Raw genomic sequence first — 24,931 nt, forward strand, 5'->3', positions numbered from 1 at the left:
CCTCATTCTGATATATTTTATTTCTTCTCCATTCGTGGTGCAAGTAATGAAACTAAGGGACAGGGGAGCTGGGATGAGCAAGTGGGGAATTGGGAAGTTACAAGTAGGCAAGGAATGGGACTGATAACAGACCCCAATACAAAACATGCCCTGGATAAGGCTTGGAGACACAAGAGACTAGGTGCTAGATTCTTGAGCAAAAAACATACTACTGTAGGAGCTCAGTGTGTCAGGCAGCATTTGTGTTGAGAAATGGACATACAACATTTTGTCAGAAAAGGTGTCCCTAATCGGTGTCTGTCCATTTCCTTCGATAGAGGCTGCCAGACCGACTAAGTTCTTCCAGCTGTTTGTTTTTTGTCCTGGAAAACACTTTCTGCATCCAGTGTCTGTCTATTTCTTACTCGATAATTTTGGACTTGTTTCTTTTGTTCTTGTGTTATGTTGGGATCAGTCACGGTGGCAGTAATACCAAATAGCTATAGGGAAACAGACGCTAACTTTGTATAGAGCATGAATTATCTGAATTATATAATACTAACTTAAAAGGGATGCTGGAAGTGATCCACTTACCAACTATTCACATATTTAAAGATAAAAGGGAAATAAATCCACATCCATGAAAATAACAAATTTACCCCTCATTTACTGCCAAACCAGACAAAATATTTTTTCAAAATTAAACAGAAATTCATTAAAACATTTACAGAAAATTTTGTCATATTTTCATACCTTGCATTAAAGGCTGAAATAAAAATGTTTTTAAAGAATACTAGACTAAGGGGGACCCGTTGGTTCCCGTCCCCTCAACGATTAAAATGTTTTTAAAGAATATTAATGGTACAACCCAGGGATTTTGACAAACAATATTTTTCTTAACCTTCTCAGAGACTGCTGATGGTTGCCTTAAAGGAAACCACATCCTGCCTTGAAAGTTAACACGTCACATTTGAAGCTTTTCCTGTCAGTTTTTTTAAACATTTTAACAAGCTGCAACCGCCATTGGATTGAATAGAGAACATTTTAAAAGATGATTTCATATTGTCCAATTTGTGGGAAGCCTGTCTATTTTGGTAAGTGTGCAAATTTACAGAGACTTATTACTTGGCCTAAGAAATAATTAATTGTATAAATAAGTTATCGTGGCTTGTTCCTTTTTGCGGTTGGTACAGTGTTGTGTAACTGAATTTTTTTAGAAAATAACACAAAATGCACAATATGCTCTCTTAAAGGTTTTGGGAAAGGATTCAATTTTTCTTTGAGTTTAAGTATAAAATTACAAAAATATCCAGCAATATTCATGGTGAGATGATTATACACTGTGGGTACTTAGCTTGTCAAAGTGTCTTCTATTTATTACACCTGAACTTTACAAATTAATTAGTACACAGCTAATATGGGCGTTGGCAAAGTAAAACTAAAATAATGAACTTCCCTCTTTTTAAAATACTCATTGCGCACTTTATACTAAAGAGTGAATGCAGCATATGGTGAGCAAGCAGAAATGGGCTGTTGGGTTGAGAGCTTCTCGCCTTACACCTGTTGCTAGATAAGGAACTGGTCTCCATATCATGACAATTGCTTTGTCAACCCACAAATGGCAAATAACAAACAGCATAAAAGGCACATTATCACTTTTTCATAGAAAATCTCCCCAAAGTGCACCTTGTCTTAAAGGTCAGTCACCAAACACTGCTCGGAAGACGCATGTTGTAAATGTTCTTTGAATAAACCTGCTAATCCACACAGAGAGAAAGTATATCAGTATTCCTGTTAAGGCCAAGAATAAAGGCATAGATCTTTGATTAGAGGTGTGCTTGTTCTGGAAAGATACGTCTCATTTGCCATCCAGTTGCTATAAATTAAATAGACCTTGCCAACGTTTTTACAATTTATAGAGAAAAAATTATTTTGGCTGTGTTTGGTGATGTTTCATTTATAAAACATTCTTTATCAACATTCTACATTCTGCAGCGGAGAGGAAGCGATCGTTGGGCAAAGATTACCATCCCCTTTGCTTGAAATGCTACCGGTGTAAACGTCAGTTATGTCCTGGCCAACATGCAGAGGTAAGAGGAGTCTTAAGCCTCTTTCTGTTTGCTCCAATGTCTTTATGTCCTAGTTGCATTATTATAATCAGCCCCATCAACCTAGCTCTATGGTTGCCTCCTTGTGGGAATTATAAACAACCAGGACATCTGAGGCTTCCTTTTTAATCATGAACATCAATATCTCTTGACCCATGTACATCTGGAGATGAAACTAATTATGTTTCACCTTGATCTGGGTTAGAATTCCACTACTGGGATTCTCCCCATTTACATGCAGGGCACTCGGGAGAATGTGATTCTCAGCAAGATTGCTTACTTGAGCAGGAGATAAATTGCTAGTTTCAGCTGCATTATGTGTTGTGCTTTGCTGTGTGCATTGGTGTAAATGAAAGCTACAACACGAGTAACTGGTATGTAGATTGTTTGGAATAAATACAGGATGTGAATTTAAATCACACTAACTAAAGTCAGCTCCTCCCCAGGGTAAAGCAAGACAGCAAATGAATTTTAAAATGGCCTTGCACATGTTACAGAGGTTGTTATTATAGAATTTTTCGAGGATGTAACTAGTAGCGTGGATAGGGGAGAACCAGTGGATGTGGTGTATCTGGACTTCCAGAAGGCTTTCGACAAGGTTCCACATAAGAGATTAGTATACAAACTTAAAGCACACGGCATTGGGGGTTCAGTATTGATGTGGATAGAGAACTGGCTGGCAAACAGGAAGCAAAGAGTAGGAGTAAACGGGTCCTTTTCACAATGGCAGGCAGTGACTAGTGGGGTACCGCAAGGCTCAGTGCTGGGACCCCAGCTATTTACAATATATATTAATGATCTGGATGAGGGAAGTGAAGGCAATATCTCCAAGTTTGCGGATGACACTAAGCTGGGGGGCAGTGTTAGCTGTGAGGAGGATGCTAGGAGACTGCAAGGTGACTTGGATAGGCTGGGTGATTGGGGAAATGTTTGGCAGATGCAGTATAATGTGGATAAATGTGAGGTTACCCATTTTGGTGGCAAAAACAGGAAAGCAGACTATTATCTAAATGGTGGCCGACTAGGAAAAGGGGAGATGCAGCGAGACCTGGGTGTCATGGTACACCAGTCATTGAAAGTAGGCATGCAGGTGCAGCAGGCAGTGAAGAAAGCGAATGGTATGTTAGCTTTCATAGCAAAAGGATTTGAGTATAGGAGCAGGGAGGTTCTACTGCAGTTGTACAGGGTCTTGGTGAGACCACACCTGGAGTATTGCGTACAGTTTTGGTCTCCAAATCTGAGGAAGGACATTATTGCCATAGAGGGAGTGCAGAGAAGGTTCGCCAGACTGATTACTGGGATGTCAGGACTGTCTTATGAAGAAAGACTGGATAGACTTGGTTTATACTCTCTAGAATTTAGGAGATTGAGAGGGGATCTTATAGAAACTTACAAAATTCTTAAGGGGTTGGACAGGCTAGATGCAGGAAGATTGCTCCCGATGTTGGGGAAGTCCAGGACAAGGGGTCACATCTTAAGGATAAGGGGGAAATCCTTTAAAACCGAGATGAGAATAATTTTTTTCACACAGAGAGTGGTGAATCTCTGGAACTCTCTGCCACAGAGGGTAGTCGAGGCCAGTTCATTGGCTATATTTAAGAGGGAGTTAGATGTGGCCCTTGTGGCTAAGGGGATCAGAGGGTATGGAGAGAAGGCAGGTACGGGATACTGAGTTGGATGATCAGCCATGATCATATTGAATGGCGGTGCAGGCTCGAAGGGCCGAATGGCCTACTCCTGCACCTAATTTCTATGTTTCTATGTTAATTTAAACGAGACAGAGGTCTGAGACATTTTGAAGTGACATACTTCATGCAAATGGAACTTTCAATATCAAAAAGTCTAATTTGGAAATTCACTTTAAAATGAATAAAGGAACCAGACAATCAGAAACTTCAAAAACAGATGAGAACTGAACATCATCATCTGGAAAGTACCTAATAATTTAAACCTTCAGAGCGCATATATTTGCAATTAAAAGTGCATTCAAACAAAGCAATAGGTTGGAGATTATATTCTCTAACCAATCCCAGAAGAAGTGCAATTGAAATATAGTATTGTGCTTTACAACAGCTTTAGCCCTTCAGATATGCTTTTGATGCTTTTATCAGGCTCAAAAGTGTTGGTGAAGTTTAACTGGTTAAATTATAAGTCACCCATGTGAACCATTAATAAACATCCTGATGCTTCTCTGGAGTTATACAAATGCTTTAATTTGGCTTAATGATAACACTGATCTGTAGCATAAATCTGCAGCAGCCATCACTCCAAGGTTGAATTCAAGCTTGAATCCAAGGCTAAATCATTAATGCACGAATGTAAGCATGCTGCACTATTGACGGATGCATCAGTCTGGGTCATAAATCTATTTAAGCAGGTGTAGCTGTTTAAAGAATAGTGGATTTTTTCCCAGTGTTCAGGCCAAATGAACAACGGTTCAGGTCAAGACAGTTCTTCAGACTCTAGACTGGTTGTTAACCTATTCTACATCACACCAGTTAAAACAAGTATTTCATCAACTGCAAGGCCTTTGGAACTCCTAGATTTGTGAAATGAGCTAAGTCTTTTTCCTACTTGCCTCAGCAATTCAGCTGCTGAACCATTTGATCAAAATCTTCATTCCCGACATCTTGATTATTCTAATGTACTGCGAGCCAAACTCATGATCCACATTTCGTGAACTTGAGGTTATCCTATAGTTTATTGTCCATGGTCTTAACTTATCCTTTTTTCAAATCAAATTTTTTTTGACAACTGCAGCAGCTAAATAGTGGAGGTAGGATGTGGCATTTGACTCCTGGTCCTAGCAACAGTCTGTTGCAAACCAGAACCAATTTACCCCAAAACAAAATCTGTTTAAAGACTGCAAGAAACAGAAACTACAGTAACTCTCCCAATAAAAGCAAGATAATTATATCAGAACATTCAGTAGGTAGAGGATGTTGCACATATTTTACCTCCATAATATCAATCTCTGCAACTTCAAAGGGCTTGATTGTCAGATCAATTATCTAATCATCTCCATTCTCCCTGACTGTAGGAATGTCACTATATGCAGCCTTTTCCAGTGACTTCATGATCTTGCCCCTTCTTATCATTCATCACCTTCAGACCAAAAGCCTTCCAAATAATCTTTGCTCCTCTCATTCCAACCCCATGATTTTTGGGCTTTCAGCTATCAAGACTCTATGATCTGACACTGTTCCTGAATCTTTCAACGTTACTCTCCTTTAAGACACTTGTTAATGTTAAGCGCCTGTCCCACTTAGGTGACTTTTTAGGCGAGTGCAGGAGACTCTGCGCTTGCCACATGATCACCACATGCTTGCCACATGTTCGCTGGTGGTCTCTGGTGAGTCTCCTTCATGATCGCGAGGCGTTCCCGCATTCTGGGAACTAGTCGCAGCCTCAGTATGGTCGCCGCAAATTTTCAACATGTTGGTCGCCATGGAGAAAATCGATAATGCTGTAGTCGTAGGTGCAGTTGTAGTGGGGTCGCCATGTAGTTATATGTAGTCGAGGTAGTCGTAGGTAATTTTAGTTAATCGCCTTTGCTGACCGGTCATTTTCATTGGCTCATTGGGGGAAAAAAACGTAACCACGAGTTTTCAGAACCAAGGATAACCGACCAGTAATGTTAAATGCCCGCCAAACTTCACAGTTGTATATCTCAGGCTTCTTAAAAGTTGTCTGGCTTCTTAAAAGTGTCTCCACTCCTTCTCCCCCCTTCTCCCCTCCCCCCCCCCTCTTTTAAAGTACACTGTGTTAGCCTTCTTAACTTTCCTGTTCATCGCGGTGTGTATCTGTATCACCTTGGCTTTGCACCGTGTGAATTTCAGACAGCGCTTGCCCTGGCCCCCGCCTTTGTGATGTGTTTGTGTGTGTTCCACTCTGACAGTTGCCGTTCCAGTTCCCGGTTTTTCAGGCGACTGCCGGGAAATTGACAGTTGCTGGCAGTCCGCTGAAAAATCGCCCAAATGGGACAGGCCCTTTAGCATTTCAACCATAACCAACCCTAATATACCACATTTTGGTTCAGTAACATTCTTTGACTGGTAAAGTTCCTGCGAATCATCTTGGTATGTGTTGCTTTGGGGGACTATATGAAAGTACCAAGTACATAAAAAAGGGGTTTATTTTTTGTTGGTAACTAGGTAGCCAATGATCACAATTTTAAGCAATCACCACGAAAATAATCATGATGTACTTTACATAAAGCTTTATTTTCTTTATTGCCAAACATCTAACAAGAATATTTCAATCGTGCATGAATTCACTAAACAAACTTCTGAAAAGACCATATAAAGTGAATAGATATATGCAGGTTTTTAAAACATTCTGGAATACTTTTCTTTTAACTTCTCCAGAAACATAGAATCCTGGAACAAACAATGCTAAATTATGCTGAATAAAGAGAATTAACTAAGTTTAGTTAACAACTCAGCAGTTCCAAACAGATGCTGAAGTTGTTTCTTCTAACTGGCAAGGGGCATGGTGTCAGAATAAGACATTTCGGAGTGAAGTGAGAAGATATTTCTTTACTGAGAAAGTTTAACCGTTGAAATTCTGCGCAATTCATCAAATATATTCAAAGATACAATTGATAAGTAAGAAGGGAACTGATGAATGTGTGGAAAAGGGCAGAAAAATTGACGTTGCAGGATTAGACATGTTATCAAATGGCAGAGCGGGTTTGAGACCAATATAGCCTAATCAATGTGTAGGCTGCACAAGCAGCTACTCTGACAGATTGGCATTACGAGCTGCACAGCTCACCACATTGTGGGTACATGCTTCCACCATCCTCCTGACATACATTCTGCCACAACTACAGCAGATACATAAACTGGAGGCATTTTGCTGTTACAGAACCTTTATGATTGGCTTCGTTAAGCAGAGAAGCCACCAAGCCTTGAAAATATAGTAACCATATGCAGCCTCCTTCCAAAACCAGACAGCCTTCTGCAACTTCATGTAAATAGTTACTTTCATCATCAAGCATGAGCATGGCAATAGGTCCTTCCTAGAATAACTTGTAATTGACAGCCATTTACTGCTCGATGCTTCTACTGTACATCAGCTGCTTAAACTAGATTTGTCAGTGAAAGGCATCACAGATACATGTGTGTTTAAAGGCTGCCTCTTCACATGGTTGACAAATGGCAGGAAGATTGTTCCCGATGTTGGGGAAGTCCAGGACAAGGGGTCACAGCTTAAGGATAAGGGGGAAATCCTTTAAAACCGAGATGAGAAGAACTTTTTTCACACAGAGAGTGGTGAATCTCTGGAACTCCCTGCCACAGAGGGTAGTCGAGGCCAGTTCATTGGCTATATTTAAGAGGGAGTTAGATGTGGCCCTTGTGGCTAAGGGGATCAGAGGGTATGGAGAGAAGGCAGGTACGGGATACTGAGTTGGATGATCAGCCATGATCATATTGAATGGCGGTGCAGGCTCGAAGGGCCAAATGGCCTACTCCTGCACCTAATTTCTATGTTTCTATGTTTCTATGGTAGGTTCACTGAATTGGGAACTACAATTTCTGCTGATAGTCCCTTTGGGCAGATAACTGTGCTGTTGTGGGTGTTGTTTAGTTGGGCATTAAATAACTCGATGAGTGTCCTGCCTGACCTCCCTTTCCTGCTCAATATTACCAAATAAGTATTCATTTTTCATTTGGTGCACAAGGAACTTGCTGCATGCACAGAGCCCATTGTACTTCAAGCACAAGTCTGTAGAAAGCAGAAAAATAAAGCATTCTGGGGTATTTGGAGAATACAATGTCATCCAAATTACTTAATTAAAATAAACATTTATTTCAAAAAACTATTTCAACTTTATTTTACCGTTTCTTTTCCTTAGTATGATGAGAAACCATACTGCAATCATTGCTACCTACAGCATTTTGGACCAAGAGGTAAGATGTTATTTATCTACTATATGGGGACCCTAGACACAGGCAAATGAAAAAAAACAGAATTGCAGAAACACAGATATACAAAGGTGGATTAACTTGTAGCCACAGAAATTACATAATCTTAAGGAATATGTAGTTACATTTCAAAATTAACTTTAACCTTGAAAATAAATAGCAACATTTTTACACCGCCCTACTGACACAGCATCCATTCACTCTGATTTTTTGTTTACCCTGCTTCTTCATGCTGTCTTAAACAGGAAAGCCTTCAAAGAATTGGCTTTGACAAATGTAGAATGCATTTCCTCCAGGTTGTGGGGATAAATCAATAAATAAATCTGATACTTTGAGAGTTAGCTCAAACAAAATCAAATTTCTTCACAAAGATCACGTCACCTGCATCCAACCCAAAATGCAAATTGGTGGAGCAGCATCTCATATTTCGCTTGGGCAGCTTACAGCCCAGTGGTATGAATATTGATATCTCTCACTTCAGGTAGCCCCGGCATTCCCTCTCTCTCTCTATCCCTCTACCAAGTTGCACTAGTTTTCATTTTCACCCGACAAACAGCTATCAATGGCCTGTTTCCTTTATCATCGTTACTTTTTTGCATATCTTTCATTCATTGTTCTTTATCTCTACACATCATCGTCTATATCTCTCATTTCCCTTATCCCTAACCAGTCTGCAGAAGGGTCTCGGACTGAATCGTCACCCATTCCTTCTCTCCAGAGATGCTGCCTATCCCGCTGAGCTACTCCAGCTTTTTGTGTCTATCTTCGGTTTAAACCAGCATCTGCAGTTCCTCTTACATATATATGATTACAGTCCATTTTGGCTATCCATTCTGTTAATTTACGTTGTAATGGTCAGTAAGGCCTGGATTCCCAATGAACTTAATTTGAAAGTATCTTCACGCCACGCAGTACTGTTATAAATTATGGCTTTCGAGTGAGAGATTAAACAAAGCCAATGTCTGCTCTCAAAGAATGTGCTTATACAAGCATCTAATGACATTATATGCAAAAAATATGTTTCCTAATACTCTGAACATGTTATTCCATCAGAGAACATGATTAAAATAGATTATTTATCTTGTGAATGAGAGGGAACTTAGTTATGCACAAATTGCCTGTGACATTTGCTGTTTATACATCAGCAACTATGCTACTAAAATAATTCACTGGCAATGAAATGCTTTAGAATCTCCTGAGAATGCAACAGACACTTACTAAATAGAAGTTTTGTCTTTCTTTATATAAATAATTTATTAGTCCATCATCATTTTTACCACTCTACCACTTCTCTTTATACACTTCAGTTTTTCTGAAAACGGAAACACTGTAAAAACTCTGGTCTTGCACTTCTTTATAACTAAGGGAAATTATTATGCTCGTGTAAATTGGTGTAATTACCGCTTATTACCCACCCTTGGATATCCTGAGATTTTGATAATGTTTTCTCTTTCTTATCAACAATTGTTTTAACAACTCAGCAATTCACAAGGATTCATGAAGCTTTCAGACGGTTATATTGTGCAGAGACTGATATTCATCAACCAGATTCCTTTTTTCTTACCACCCAGAGATTTCAAAGCCCCAACAGTCGTATAGTTACTTTCCAGTCCCAAACTACAATCCTAAGATCTTTCTACAGTAATTCAACTGCTTTAGGGTTTGAGTCAATTTATGAAGTAGCAGGATCACATAGCTTCCACATCATAAACAAGAAGTAAGCCTTATTTCAACAGCATTGTACCATTAATGAAATAGCAATTCATGAGCTAAGAAATCAAATTCCTTCAGTAAATAAATCTGATGTTTTGTGGGTTAACATTAGCCAATATCAATGTTCAAAGATTATGCCACCTGTATCCAGTTTGGTCTACACATAGTTACAGTCCACTTTTGCAATACTGCTTAATAATTTATGTTAGTGATCAGCAAAATCTGGACACTTGTGGAATTTCAAGTCTCTTCTTCACAGTATACACTCCTGATGTTCTGCAGTATGGTACCGCAATGCAACAATTGAACTGAATGGAAAGAGATCTAGCAGCTAACAATTAGGGTGGGGGCTTAGCAATAACACAATATGAAAGACATGTTTTTATCTTTCATTATCATCAATCCAGGAGGCTTTCCCTGCTTCATTGCATTGTGAGAATAATGAGTCATACGTTGCACCAGCAAGTTGTGGAGTGAGGTACAAATGTAGTCCATTTCTTGATAGGGTTGCTTGCATCCTAAATACATATACAACATGTTGCCTGGGGACAGTTCCATAATAACAATGAAAGATATTTTGTTGTCCCGCACTAGATAACAATAGTCTTGAATAGTAAAGAACCACCTAATCGAAAGTGGTGGTTCTGTGAAGGTCCCCATCTATAATCATAGCGTCTGCCAATGAATCAAGCAAACAAGGCTTGAGATATTGTACATGTCTTGTGTCAAAAGTATTCAGAGGATTGTCATACCTGGCCTCTTCTAAAGATCTCCACTATCACAGAAACCAAAATTCAGCCAATTTGACTAATCCCAAGTAATCTTAAAAGACAGCCAAAAACATCGAATCATACCAAAGTACATAGGCTTCAAAAACCTCTTGCCTCCAATTCAAAATGAAAATGATTTGATCTTTTAAAAGTCACCCTGAATCAACTACAGTCAAAATCTTACAACTTGCAATGCATCTTTCAACTTGCAATGAAACTTACAACTTGCAATGCATCACCACATTCAGTTCCCTGAGCATCAATATATCAACATCCAGAGGGTTTCAGCTGATTGCATACGGATGGGCTATATTGACAATTGAATCTTTAAAAAATAATTGTTGTGCATTATTATTGTGCAAGTAAAGAAACATAAAGGACAACTGCTAGATGTTCTGGATCATTCACATTCTGCTGCACAGGCTCAGGAAGGTCAAAGAGCACTCATTCTACTTTTGAATGAATCCAGCCAAATATTTAAGAAACAACCAACACACACGAAACAACAGTGCTGTTACCAGACTGAATATCTACCGCTACCATCATGCATTATGGTTAAAATATGTACTTCTACAGTATGTACATTAAGAACTCACCATGGAAACTTTATCTCTTTCATCACTCTCCACCAATAATATTGCCAAAGTAATAGTAGAACCACAATAGTCAGTAAAATGACGTAATCCAAAGTGAATCTTGAATTCTCAAATTGCTTAGATTAAATCTGATTTAATAATCAGATTTTCCATTCAGTTTACAAATCACTATATAAATTGTATGCTGCAGAAGAAGGCTAATTGGCATAACAAGTGTTAATGGACCATATCAGCCTTGTCTGCTTTAAGCCGAGGCAAAGATACATAACCCAGTTTGGTTGGGAGATCAAAAGTCGTGATTTCAACCTGCAACAGATCTGTTGCAACCTCAGACTCGGGCCCCACAGAGTGATGCACCCAGTTACACACCTTCACTCGTCATAAAGTATATTGGCTAACACAGAGCATATATTATTTATTGTGCATTTTGTTTAAACTTACCTTCCACACTCAATGTCAATGAAAGCTCTAAGGATCAAGATTTAATACTTAATCAGAACCAAAATGGTTTTCTACAAAAACTGCACAATAGTGAGAAGTGGAAGGCCCAAGAAGAAGAGACTTAGCCAGGATTGTGTACAGCTTTGCAAGATTCAACCATGAAACAGTATGAAGTCTGGTGAACTAAGCTCATACAAATATTAAAAATGCACAATACATTGGTTTTACATGGATATTAATTATTCAAAATAAACAAAATACCTTAAATAGGTTATTTAATAAGTAGAGTTCCTACTGTCTGGATCAATTGTTCCTCAGTACTTTAGTTTTTATCTTTCTTTTTATTGTTGCTTGTATTTCACTGTAGGAGCAAGGCGACCAGCATCTCGAACTACTGGAACAGCTGGATCCAATGTTCCAGTTGAGAACCCCAGCACTTAGTGTCATCCTGTTTAAGAATGATTTGCAGCTTCAATTCATAAGAAAATTAGAACAGCAACAGAGAGAAAAGTAACAGCTCATAGAAACAATTGTACATTTCATAAACTAATTTGTTGCTGTGCTCCATTATTATGTAAAGGAGAAGACATTTGAAAATAATTATCTCAAACCATCCGCAGTAATGTAGCTTTGCTCATGAAACCAATGTTTGCTTCAGAATGTCTGACAGTAATTCTGTGGTCCTGTTTATAATTTTGGTGAAATCGAGTTTTCAAAGAGCAATACAAAAATCTACAATTCTTCACAAAGCAGCTCAGTGTTATCCCTTTTTCCACCCAACACATTAATTTGGTTGGTTGGAGATGAGCTGCTGGCTGGTCTCTGTAGACTGGTTAGTGTTTCAATCATTCATGCACAGACTTCAGTGCAGTAAACCAAAATATAGACTGCTATTTGCTACACACGAGTAATCCGTGCAATAGAGTGTCATTTTACTTGTAAGAGTTATATCTTTCTATAATAAAAGAAAACATACTTCTGCCACTTCCGGTCTGCATCTTTTGATTTCCTGTTGGTGCATTATTGTCTCCTTTTCCACTTTAAATTTCATATCTACGAGAAAATTCATACGAAGCGAATCAATGATTTTGAAATAAAGTCTTTTGAGTTTTCAGATTTCCCTCAGAATAGTTTCTGTGAAATAAAAGTTGATACTTTTGTTCTCTCTCATTAAACTGAAAATTCTTTGTCTAGGAATTGGAATTTGGTTACTCTTGGTGCAAAAAAGTGGTCAGTGCTGCACTAAATGAAGCTTCCTCAAAATGAAAATCACAACATCGTTAAAAAAAATTGGGTTAGGATACTTTATACCCAGAAAGAAGCTATAAGTTGTGATATGAAAGGTCTGACAGGATAATACTTGATTCAGTGCAACTGCAGACACTTTGCACACAGCACTGGAGAAAGGTGTCTGCTCTTAAAGACGTGCTCCCCATCGTAGCTAACCAGCACTAACACTCATTACTTATGCCACAGAACAAAGAGTGGCTGCAGTAGAAAGTGAGAGAGCTGCCAATTTTGCAAAGAGGTCATGGTAAATGAGAGAGGAGACTGGATGAGAGGAGAAATGCGAGAGATTTGCTTGTACCATAATAAGAGCCTGAGGGGAGACTTGATAGAAGTTTATAAAATGATGAGAGGCATAGATAGGGTGGACAATCAGAAACTTTTTCCCCAGAGTGGAAACATCATATACTAGAGGGCATAGCTTTAAGTTCAGAGAGGGAAAAATTTAAAAAAAGGTTTGTGGGGCAAGTTTTTTGTACACAGAGAGTAGCCAATGCCCTGGAATGCATCTGGGGTGGTGGTGTAAGCAGATACGATAGTGGTGTTTAGATAAACGATGCATGTAGTAGTCTATGTAGTTCGCAGCTTATTTGGAGGTTATAGTCCTTAATAGCCTGATGATTGTAGGGAAGAAACTGCTTTTGAACCTGGACCTTCTTCCCAATGGCAGCATTGAAATGAGAGTGTGGCCAGAGTGGTGTGCGGCTGTGATGATGCTGGCTGCCTTTTTGACGCAGCGACTCCTGCAGATCCCTTCAATGGGAAGGTCAATTATTCACCACTTTTTTCCAATCTTCTTTGTTCCTGGACATTCGAGTTGCCAAACCAGGCCATGATGCATCCAGTCAATAAGCTCTCTACTGTACAGCTGTAGAAGTTCAAGAGAGAATTAGTTGACATACCACATTTTCACAATCTTTTAAGCATGTAGAGCCATTGATGGGCTTCCTTTATGATTGCATCAATGTGCTGGGTCCAGGAAAGATCTTCACAAATGTGCATGCCCAGGAATTTGAAGCTTTTGACTCTCGCCACTATGGCCCATCGATGAGCACAGGTTTGTGGATCCTTGACTTTCCTCTTCCAAAGTCAACAGTTAGTTCCTTGATTTTATTGACATTGAGAATAAGGTTGTTGTTCTGGCACCATTTGGACAGTCGATCGATCTCACTCCTATACTCTGAGTCATCGTTATCTGTAATTCGTCCAACAATGGTTGTGTTGTTGGTAAATTTAAAGATGGAGTTGTACCTGTGTCGAGTTGGAACCTCTAAGGAAAATCCTGGGGAATATAGACCAGTGAGGATCTTGAGGTATACGGTATATATGCAGTTGGATAGACATGGAAAGAATTGGAGAGAATGGAGCAGCTGGGCTTGTACACTCTGGAGTTTAGAAGGATGAGAGGGTATCTCATTGAAACATATAAGATTGTTAAGGGCTTGGACACACTAGAGGCAGGAAACATGTTCCCGATGTTGGGGGAGTCCAGAACCAGGGGTCACCGTTTAAGAATAAGGAGTAAGCCATTTAGAACGGAGACAAGGAAACACTTTTTCTCAGTGGGGAGTGGGGAGTCTGTGGAATTCTCTGCCTCAGAGGGCAGTGAAAGCAGGTTCTCTGGATGCTTTCAAGAGAGAGCTAGATAGGGCTCTTAAAAATAGCAGAGTCAGGGGATATGGGGAGAAGGCAGGAACGGGGTACTGATTTGGGATGATCAGCCATGATCACATTGAATGGCGGTGCTGGTTCGAAGGGCCAAATGGCCTACTCCTGCACCTATTGTCTATTGTCTATTGACAAGAGGCTCATTAGGGATAGTCAGCATGGTTTTGTATGTGGGAGATCATATCTTACCAATTTTATTGAGTTTTTTGAAGAAGTAACCAAAGAGATTGACAAGGGTAAATCTGCAGGCGTTATTTATATTCAGTAAGGCCTTTGATAAGTTTTGCATGGTAGACTGCACTGGGAGGTTAGATTGTTTAGGATCTGGAGCGAGCTAGCGGTCTGGATGCAGAATTGGCTTCATGGAAGGAAGAGACATTGGTGGTGGAAGGTCATTAATCAGACTGGTAGCCTTTGACTCATGGTGCGCCATTTGGATCGGTACTGGGCTCATTGTTGTTTGTGGTTTGGATGAATGATTTGGATGAGAATATGCAAGGCATGATTATTAAGTTGCAATGTCACAAAAATGGTGGTATAGTAGACAGTGAAGATGGTTGTCTAAAATTACAGCAGGAGATACGGTGATAATGAAGGTTTTTGGTACATTGGACTTCATCAGTCAGAGTACTGAGTATAGAAATGTGGATATTATGGCATTGGTGAGGCTGCCTTTCTAGTATTGTAGTCACCCAGTTATAGGAAGGAGGGTGATGCGTATATGGAACAAGCTGCCAGAGGAGGTAGTTGAGGCAGTTACAATAACATTTAAAAGACACTTGGACAGGGACATGGATAGGAAAGGTTCAGAGGGATATTGGACAAACATGGGCAACTGGGACTAGTTTAGATGGGGCCTTGGTCGGCATGGATGAGTTGAGTCCAAGGGCCTGTTTCCATGCTGCATGATGCTATGACTCTGTATATTAAGATAAAATACATAACCTGAAAAAAAATTGCACTCTCTTTGTCTCTCATACAAATATGTCAATCACAAAAATTTCTACTCACACCTCACCCGCCACCTAACACCATCACTGACTTTTGACTACCTCCACCCCCATCCTCCACACATAAATTAAATCTACAATACAATGAAAAGGTTACTCAATATTCTTCATTTCTTCAATTCTTCATCGGCTAAAACAGCCTGGTGGACTGGTGTTGTACTGCCTCGTGAGGAATTGCATCAAATTCTTGCAGTTATCTACCAGATTTGCTCATTAAAAATGTTGTATTGCAAATGTTGCATCCTCATTGTAATGTATTCATGCATATTCATTATATGCTAATGAGTTGGTCTTGTATACAAGTAGGGAATGTTGGGTAATAAAGCTCTCTTGTGATCCCGCCAGCCTGCGTGTAAGTTATTGTTTATTCTACTGTCTGGAATATAACAAAATTGGCGACGAGAATGGGATAGAGTTTGTGAACATCCTTTAAATACAGTGCAGGACTGTTTTACAACACGCAGGATTGTTTAACAGTTTAAACAGTCAATACGGAGTTGTGTCGCAGTTGTTTGCGAGCTGGACACGGGATGCCTGCAGATCCTTCTAGGCAGGGGGCTGTAGTAAAACAGCAGCTGGAGAAATTGGCAAGAGTTTCTCAGGCTATCTCTATGTTGTGTCTACGTGGCAAGATGTCGTCCTTGGGAGTGTACAGCTAAGTTTTAGGTGAATTGTTACACCAGAACAGACAGGAATTTGGGGTTTTGAACAGACCTTTTATTTAAATTTTTTTTAAAAGAGAACGACATGATGGCAGCGTCCACAGGCTACATTGGGAACCTTGGAACCTTTGAGAAGAGTAGAGAGCCATTCAGCTCCTACATGGAGAGAGCAAACATGTTTTTCACGGCAAACAATATATTAGAGATTAGTGGTGAAGGAGAGATAGTGGCTGAAACAAATAAGGCTGTTTGCGAACGCATGAAAGCAATTCTGCTCACGGAGATCGGTCCTGAAGTGTACGGCACACTCGTGAATCTCCTTGCACCCTTAAAGGCAAAAGACGTGCCATTCAATGACATTATAAATAGGTTGGAGGAGCACTTCAACCCAAAGCCTCTGGAAATTGCAGAAAGCTATAAATTTGGCTCTAGAAACCAGAAGCAGAAGGAGTCAATCAATGATTACATTGTTGCCTTGAAAAACGTAAGTCTACACTGTAACTTTGGAACATTTCTTGGACGAGCACTACGAGACAGATTTGTTTGTGGTCTAGTGGATGAACGAATTCAGTCCAAACTGATGAACACTCCAGATCTCACATTCGAGAAAGCATGCAAGATTGCTACCACAATAGAGATGGCATCAAAGAATGCTCGGGAGTTTCGTCCACCACGGACTGCAGTGGCCGTTTACAGTCACAAGGCAGTGCCTATGGCCAAACCAAGAGGCACTAAACCAAAACCAAAGTATGGCGGGGAGCCAAGTTTAGCCAGTTGTTATCGTTGCAACGGTAATCACTCATCCCAATTTTGTCAGTTCAAAATGGCCAAGTGCTATAACTGCCAGAAGAAAGGCCATATCGCCTCAGCATGTCGGGCCAAGCATAAAACAGGAAACCAACAATCTGTGGGAATCAAGCAACAACACCGAAGAGGAGTTCACAACTTGGAGGTGAACCCAGATGGAAATGAACTTGGGTTGTACACCATTTATGCAACCAACATCGATAAGCCTACAACCAGCCAAGGCAAGGACTTTCGAACTAAACTATTGATTAATAAACAGTTAATCGATATGTGTATTGACACGGCAGCAGATTGTTCGGTCATGAGCAAAGACCTGTACGAAACAAAGTTCCCAGAGATACCATTGTTTGAGAGTAAGGTCAAGCTGAGAACCTACTCGGGCGAAGTTTTGGAGACTTGTGGACAAATGAACTGTAAAGTTCAGCATAATGGTCAGTCTGTAACACTGCCCATCATAGTGGCCAGCTACAGAAATAAACCAACCCCCCTTGGAAAGGATTGGCTGAGTAGAATAGAATTAGACTGGAAGAACATTTTCAGCGTCAATTTGTCCAAATCACGTCTTGAAAAAGTCATAAGCAAACATGCAAACATTTTTGCTGACAGTGACACGGGAATAACAGGGTACTCTGCACACATTCGACTTAAGGAAGATGTGAGGCCTGTGTATTGTCGACCAAGACCTGTACCATATGCACTAAAGCAACAAGTGGAGGTAGAACTTGACAGATTAGAGCGTAATGGAGTACTTGTGAAGACAGACCAGAGTAACTGGGCAACGCCAATTGTGGCCGTACCCAAGGCTGATAAAACTGTTCGACTATGTGGTGATTACAAAGTCACAATCAACCAAGCCGTTGATGACGAACAATATCCGTTACCAACCTCACAAGATCTATACGCAGAACTTAGCGGAGCAAGAGTCTTCACTAAACTGGACTTGTCTCACGCTTACGCCCAACTCAATGTTGACAAGGAAAGTCAGCAGTACTTGACTATCAACACACATAAGGGCTTGTATTCATATACAAAGCTGCCCTATGGTGTGAAATCATCCCCAAAAATTTTTCAGTCTGTCATGGACCAAATATTACAAGGCATTCCGCACTGTGTGTGCAACCAGGATGACCTATTGATATTCACAGAAGGCATGGTAGAACATCTGGAAATCCTAGAGCAAGTTCTCATAAGGCTGAACTGCCACAATGTCAAACTGCGTCAAAGTAAATGTGCATTTGCACAGTCAGAGGTGGTCTACCTTGGACTCAAGGTAGACGCCAACGGACTTCGCCCAGTGAAAGCGAAAGTTGAAGCAATTGTGAATGCTCCAAAACCCAACAATGTGTCAGAGCTACGATCATTCCTTGGGATGGTGCAGGTCTATGCACGATTCCTTCCAGATTTAGCAACTGTGCTAAAGCCACTACATCATCTGCTACAAAAAGACGTGAAATGGACGTGGGGAAAGGAACAGCAACGTGCATTTGACATCTGCAAGGAAAACTTGACAAGTGACAAACTTCTTGTTCACTATGATACATAGACATAGAAACATAGAAATTAGGTGCAGGAGTAGGCCATTCGGCCCTTCGAGCCTGCACCGCCATTCAATATGATCATGGCTGATCATCCAACTCAGTATCCCGTACCTGCCTTCTCTCCATACCCTCTGATCCCCTTAGCCACAAGGGCCACATCTAACTCCCTCTTACCCTAGTGACTGATCACAAGCCACTACTAGTGATACTGGGTCCCAAGTCAGCTATACCTTACGACACGTAAGATGAAACTTGCTTGTGATGCTTCAAGTTATGGTGTAGGTGCAGTGATCTCCCATGTAATGAATGACGGACAGGAAAAGCCTATTGCTTTTGCATCCCGCACCCTGTCATCGAGTGAACGCAACTATGCGCAGATAGAAAAGGAAGCACTCAGCATCGTGTTCGGAATCAAGAAATTCCATCAGTTTCTTCTCGGCAGACCATTCACCCTAGTGACTGATCACAAGCCACTACTAGTGATACTGGGTCCCAAGTCAGCTATACCTTCCATGGCGGCATCAAGGATGCAGCGCTGGGCAATTTTGCTGTCCCAGTATGACTACAAGGTGGAGTACAGGAGCTCCAAGTGCAACGCAGTTGCAGATGCGTTGTCCCGGTTGCCCCATGAGAACTCTGATGTGGGAAGCGAGAACTCAATCTACACAATGCAAGTGGTAGATGAAGACTTCCCAGTGACTGCAATAGAAATTGCAGCAGAAACAAAGAAAGACAATGTGCTGAAGTGGGTTTATGAACAGACATTGAATGGTTGGACTGAAATCGATAGTGGATTGAACTCAGTTCTGAACTCAGAGCTGAAGCCTTTCCATAATCGACGCCATGAATTATCATGTGAGCAGGGATGCGTTAAATGGGGTTACAGAGTAGTTGTACCAGAGTCTTTGAGAAACAAAATTATGAACGAACTTCTTGCCGAACATCCTTGCATAGTAAGCATGAAATCAATTGTCAGAAGTTTTGTGTATTGGCCTGGTATTGACAGTGACATTGAGTCACTGGTGAGCAAATGTAGCGTCTGCCAAAATTGCCGGAGTAAACCACCAAAATTCACCACTGCAACCCTGGTCATGGCCAAGTAGACCTATTCAGAGAGTTCATGTAGATTTTTGCGAAAAGGGTAATGATCACTTTCTGGTGCTGGTAGATAGTCATTCCAAATGGATTGAGGTTAAACATATGGGGTCAAACACTACTACTGAGCGTACCATAGATGAGTTGAGATCAATTTTTGCATGCCATGGTTTACCTGAAGAACTTGTTTCTGACAACGGGCCTCAGTTTCGTTCAGAACAGTTCAAAGAGTTCATGCAGCGGAATGGTGTAAAACACACACTTGTTCCCCCATACCATCCAGCCTCTAACGGGGCGGCGGAAAGGTCTGTTAGAGTTGTTAAAGACGCTCTCAAGAAACAGGTTTTGCAGGGTAGTTCAAAGCTCAGAATGAAACATCGTTTGGCTAGTTTCTTGCTGAAGTACAGAACCACACCACACACACCAACAGGTTACTCACCCGCAGAACTGTTGATGAAGAGAAGGCTAAGAATACGCCTAAGTCTAGTTCAACCCAATTTGGCTTTGAGAGTTGAACAAAAACAATTAAGTCAAAAACGTCACTTCGACTCCCACAAAAAGGAGAGGTACTTCAAGCCAGATGAGCAGGTTTGTGTTCTCAGTCCTCCCAACAAGTCCAGTAGAGACAAATGGGATGTTGGGAAAATAGTGGAAGTGTGTGGAACAAAAAGATACTTAGTTGAAGTTGGAGATAGGATCAAAAGTGTTCATGTTGATCAAATGATTCCAGCCAAAGATGAACCAAAAACTGAACATGAAGTCCTAATCCCTGAGTCTTTATCAGAAAGTGAGTTGGAAGAGCCAACTGTGATTGAAACACAAAGTTCAGTTAGTACAGATAAAGAAACAGATTCCTCTGGTCAAAGTCAGAGTACTAAAACAGAGCCAAACAAGTCTACAGTTGAGTCAACACCTAAACCTGTTACACCTGTTACTGTTAGACGATCAGGCAGGATCCGTAAACCAGTAGTCAGATTAGGTTTTTAAGTTAAGTAACTCACTGTCTAGGTAGAATGAAAATGTGTAAATATGTAAAATAAATATATTGTGTTATCATTTAAAATTGAATGAAAACTGGTTTAAATCAAGTATCATAACAAGAAAATTGTAACTGTGTACTTAGATTTAATACTTAAAAAAGGAGAGCAGTGTAATGTATTCATGCATATTCATTATATGCTAATGAGTTGGTCTTGTATATAAGTAGGGAATGTTGGGTAATAAAGCTCTCTTGTGATCCAGCCAGCCTGCGTGTAAGTTATTGTTTATTCTACTGTCCGGAATATAACACTCATTGAACTGGTTCTGCTGCATCACCACAAATAGGACACAGATTATGAACCCTCTTCTATTTTGTCTATGGAGCTTCTGAGGGGAGGCCATTGTTTCCTCTTCACCAGAAGATGAGAATACCAAGCAGGAAAAGCAAGAGAGCTTGGGATGATGGTGGTGAAGAGTGGAAAAGTGGATTGAGAGTGGAAGGAGGAAGATAATGATGGGAATGATCATAGTACTTCATTGTAGCTGATAACATAAACTATAACCTTAAACACTGATACGTGATGACCAAAACAAATGAGAAGAACATTTTTAAAAAACTGCAAGTTTTTGAAATCTGAAAATGCTGGAAAAACTCAGGTCAGGCAGCATCTATGCTGACAGTCAACGTTTCCGGTCAAAGCCCATTCATCATGACTGAAAGAAAGGAACAGAATTCTCTCAGTTCTGATGATGGGTTTTTAACGTGAAAGGTTAACTGTTTTTCTTTTAAGAGAAGTGTCCTGGTTTTCCCAACATTTTATTTGTTTATTGTAGGTTAGAAGGACAGGTGTCACAGGGAGGGACATCCTGCACTAATGGACTGCACTCTGATATCAGATACAAGGAATCTGGCTTGGAAGCTTGTTGGAGAGTGTCCATATATCTAGATTGCCTCAGGGACTAAGATAGAAGAGCACAATTGTGATGTTTATTATGACAAAATTGATAAAGTACCATAAGGTCTGATCCCTGTTGCACGAGAGAAGTTAAAAGCTCCACAGGGATAGTGATGTGCTACCAAGGGGCAGATTAATGTTTTCATTTGGGAGCGAGACACCAATTGAGTGCAGTCACTGATCTTATTGGATACAGGGATACAAAGGGAGACTGCACCTAAAATCTTAGCTGTTTCAAAAACAGAGAGGTGCTCAAATCAGAATATTGACCCCATTGCATGAACATGGAATTAGCAAACATAAGCAGATTATTTTCCCGCAGGAGATGAGAAATAAAAAATGCAATGCAGAAGCAGAGCTGCGCCTATTGCACTTAACACATTTCACCAGAAGTAGGGGCCTTTTCAGTTTGTGCGAAGATCCAACTCAGGGAAAAGGAGTAAAGGCAGCAGGGATCAGATATCTATCATTCAGGTCAGCTCTGAATCTAGGTGTGGAAACAATGATATTCGCGACTGTGTATCAGCAGATCACCTTTGTCTACCCAACATTCACCTGTAGTGCAGGTTAAAAGCATTAATGTCCACTCTACCAAGGTCACTCACTCATCTCCTGCCACATCCTCTCAGGTAGCATACTCACCCATGCGCTATATGCAGCCATCCCAGAAGTAGATGATTAGTGAAAATTGATTGCTTGAGCAGAAAGGCATGACACTATATTGATCGTATCCGATTGTTGTGAGCCGAGTGAATCTGAACTGCTGATACTTCATCAGTTCTGCCCTGCTGCATCCTTTGAAATGTTCAATTGGTGAAATCACTTAAATGAAGGTCACTTAGACTTTTATAATGGATTTCTCATTGTCAACATATGGACTTCATTGGGTTGATACGTTAAGCCCCTCAATGTATTTCCCTACCCACTACATGCCAATCTAATCAATATATCTCAGTCTTTATCTCAGTCACATTGGCTACAATACTGATTGGCAACATTGACATTAATCAACAGTCTAAAGAGTTCAAAATCTTGATCTTGTATGTTTAGAACTGCAGAATTGAACTGCTTGAATGAAAGTAAATGTTATGCAGAAGTGCTAGGATTTACTCCTTGGAGTAAATATCACCAGCAACTTGTCCTAGATCAGCCACAGTGAAGCAATGGCTAAGAAAGCGCACTAACGCCCCTACTTCCTTATATGGTATAAGAAGTTCTGTATCTCCCCAACAATTCTCACCAATTTCTACAAATGCGCCTCAGAAAGTGTAATGAGTCGAGTCGTATACACATCAAGGAACACCACATATTTATTAAAGTCCACTTACAGCATTGGTCTGCAGGACATTACAGAAACTAGCAGCTACTCAGACTGAATTATGTAAGCAAGCTCTTGGTAATATAAATCGCATAGCAGGCGGAGCTACTACTAACAAGCACTACAATTGGTTAGTAGGAAATAACCAATCTACATCTTTCCTTGTAGAAACAAAATAAATTTGTGGATACATGGTGGTTAAACAATACAGTAGCCGAAACGCTAATAACGCATATGGGGAAGTATAGATGGTTACACAAAATCGCCATATCTAATGGGTGGCCTGCTGACCCATCCGGCGCATGTACGGCACAAATCCGCATCTCTTCCTTTCACCGGTGAAGCGTTGGGGAGAGGACCAGGGAAGTGACCGGGGACGACTCCAGAGACCTGCCGAGTGGAGGTGGTGAAATAGGTGAGCTGGGCGCTGAACGCCGTGGAGAACCGGCCGGGGACACAGTCTCTGGTAGTGGAGCAGCCAGCCCGGTAATGGGAGGGTATACAAAATGCAAGACCTCTGGAGAGGGAGTCGCATGACGCTGTTCCTTCACAGGAAGGAGATGTTGACGGTTGCGTCTGTAAATGGCCCCATCTGCGCTTACCAGGTCGGAGCGCTGTACTTTGGCAGGGCTGTGGATGTGACCCAGATGACCATAACCCTTGTTGGTTTGGAGGTGAACAACCCGTCCACTGGAGAGAGCTTTAAGTGGCTTACTGTACTTGTCAAAAAAACGTTTATGTGCATCAGTCGTTTGGCTGGGGAACCCAGTATGGGATCCCTGGCAATGTTCCTTAAATTGAGCAGGTCCAGGTAGATGTCAGATTTAGCAAGGTAAGAACGCTCCATTAGTTGTTTTACGCTTCGGACGGCCCATTCGGCGAGTCCGTTGGACTGCGGAAACTCAGGGCTGCTGGTGATATGTCAAAGACCAGTCATGGGTGGGTGCGCTGGCCAGCTGCAACTTAAGGATGTCAAAAGCTCTTTGGTGCTGTGGATACCAGGACCATGCAGTGTCTTTGTGTGTCAGTTCCCGCAGGGAGATGCAGATATATCACTGAGGTTCGGAATAAATTTCCCCAGGTAGTTGACCATTCCAAGGAACCTTTGTAGACTCATAACATCAGTAGGAAACGGCATTTCGTTGATAGCAACAGTTTTTGATGGGTCTGGTTTGAGACCATCACTTGTGAAGACATGTCTGATGTAGGTAACTTCCGTGACCCAAAACTTGCACTTCAGGGGATTGAGTTTGAACTGAATGTCTTTGGCAAGGTCCAGCACTCTGTTCAGATTGGCGTCATGCTCAGCCAAGTCATGCCCGGAGACGAGAATGTCATCAACAATAATGGCGCATGGATACCCACAAACAGTTGTTCCATGGTGCACTGGAAGACCTCACTGGCAGAGTTGATGCCAAAGGGCACTCTCAGGAATTTGTAATGGCCGAAGCGGGTGCCGAACGGAGTAAGGTTGGACGAGTCTGGGTCCAGCGGAATCTGCCAAAACAAGCTTTTGGCATTCAGAACGAAAAACATTGCATTGCCTGTTTGAGCAGCAACTTCCTCTACCATTCGCATAGGGTAATGTGGGCGTTTGATTGCTGTGTTGATGCAGATACGGATTTCTTCCAAGTTTTTCTTCATTGCAACCACCATGGTGGAAACCCAGTCAAAAGGTTCAGTAACTGCAGCAATGACCACCAGGGAGACCATCCGCATGAGCTCATTGTGTACTCTGTCACGCATGGCATGAGGAACACGATGTGGTGCTCGAACCACAGGAGTGATTTTGGGATCAACGGCGATGTTGTATTTGAGGGGCAGCTTGCCAAGCTCATCGCTAAACAGTTCTCAATATTGAGAGAGTATTTGCTGAGTGGGGCCCCCAGCGAAAAAGAGTTGATGGACAGCATGGCCAAAGTAGCGTAGATCGTGGCATGCATTGAAATCAAGCAGAGTTTCAGAATCCCCCTTGACGATATAAAATTTAAGGGTATGAGATTGTGAGTCTATGATGCAGTTTTAAATCAGTTTCTCCAAGCAGGTGTAGGACATCACCCCTGTATGCTCGT

The 24,931-nt window shown here is 41.0% G+C and overlaps 1 protein-coding gene across 1 annotated transcript; it reads left to right on the plus strand.

Annotated features, from left to right (window-relative positions):
- The first annotated feature begins 967 nt into the window (after positions 1-967).
- Positions 968-12,521, plus strand: LOC116971060 (cysteine-rich protein 2-like). Its single transcript, XM_033017871.1, has 4 exons — positions 968-1,073; positions 1,975-2,069; positions 7,948-8,002; positions 11,905-12,521. The coding sequence occupies exons 1-4, from the start codon at positions 1,031-1,033 to the stop codon at positions 11,976-11,978; spliced, it is 267 nt and encodes an 88-aa protein (XP_032873762.1). The 5' UTR covers positions 968-1,030; the 3' UTR covers positions 11,979-12,521.
- Positions 12,522-24,931: the final 12,410 nt, after the last annotated feature.

Source organism: Amblyraja radiata, chromosome 3 (assembly GCF_010909765.2).
Source record: "Amblyraja radiata isolate CabotCenter1 chromosome 3, sAmbRad1.1.pri, whole genome shotgun sequence".
Taxonomy (NCBI): domain Eukaryota; kingdom Metazoa; phylum Chordata; class Chondrichthyes; order Rajiformes; family Rajidae; genus Amblyraja; species Amblyraja radiata.

Coding starts and splice junctions, on each gene's coding strand:
- LOC116971060 (XM_033017871.1), top strand. CDS start 1,031: ATGATTTCATATTGTCCAATTTGTGGGAAGCCTGTCTATTTTG. Junction 1,074..1,974: donor TGGGAAGCCTGTCTATTTTG/GTAAGTGTGCAA, acceptor TACATTCTGCAG/CGGAGAGGAAGCGATCGTTG. Junction 2,070..7,947: donor GTCCTGGCCAACATGCAGAG/GTAAGAGGAGTC, acceptor TCTTTTCCTTAG/TATGATGAGAAACCATACTG.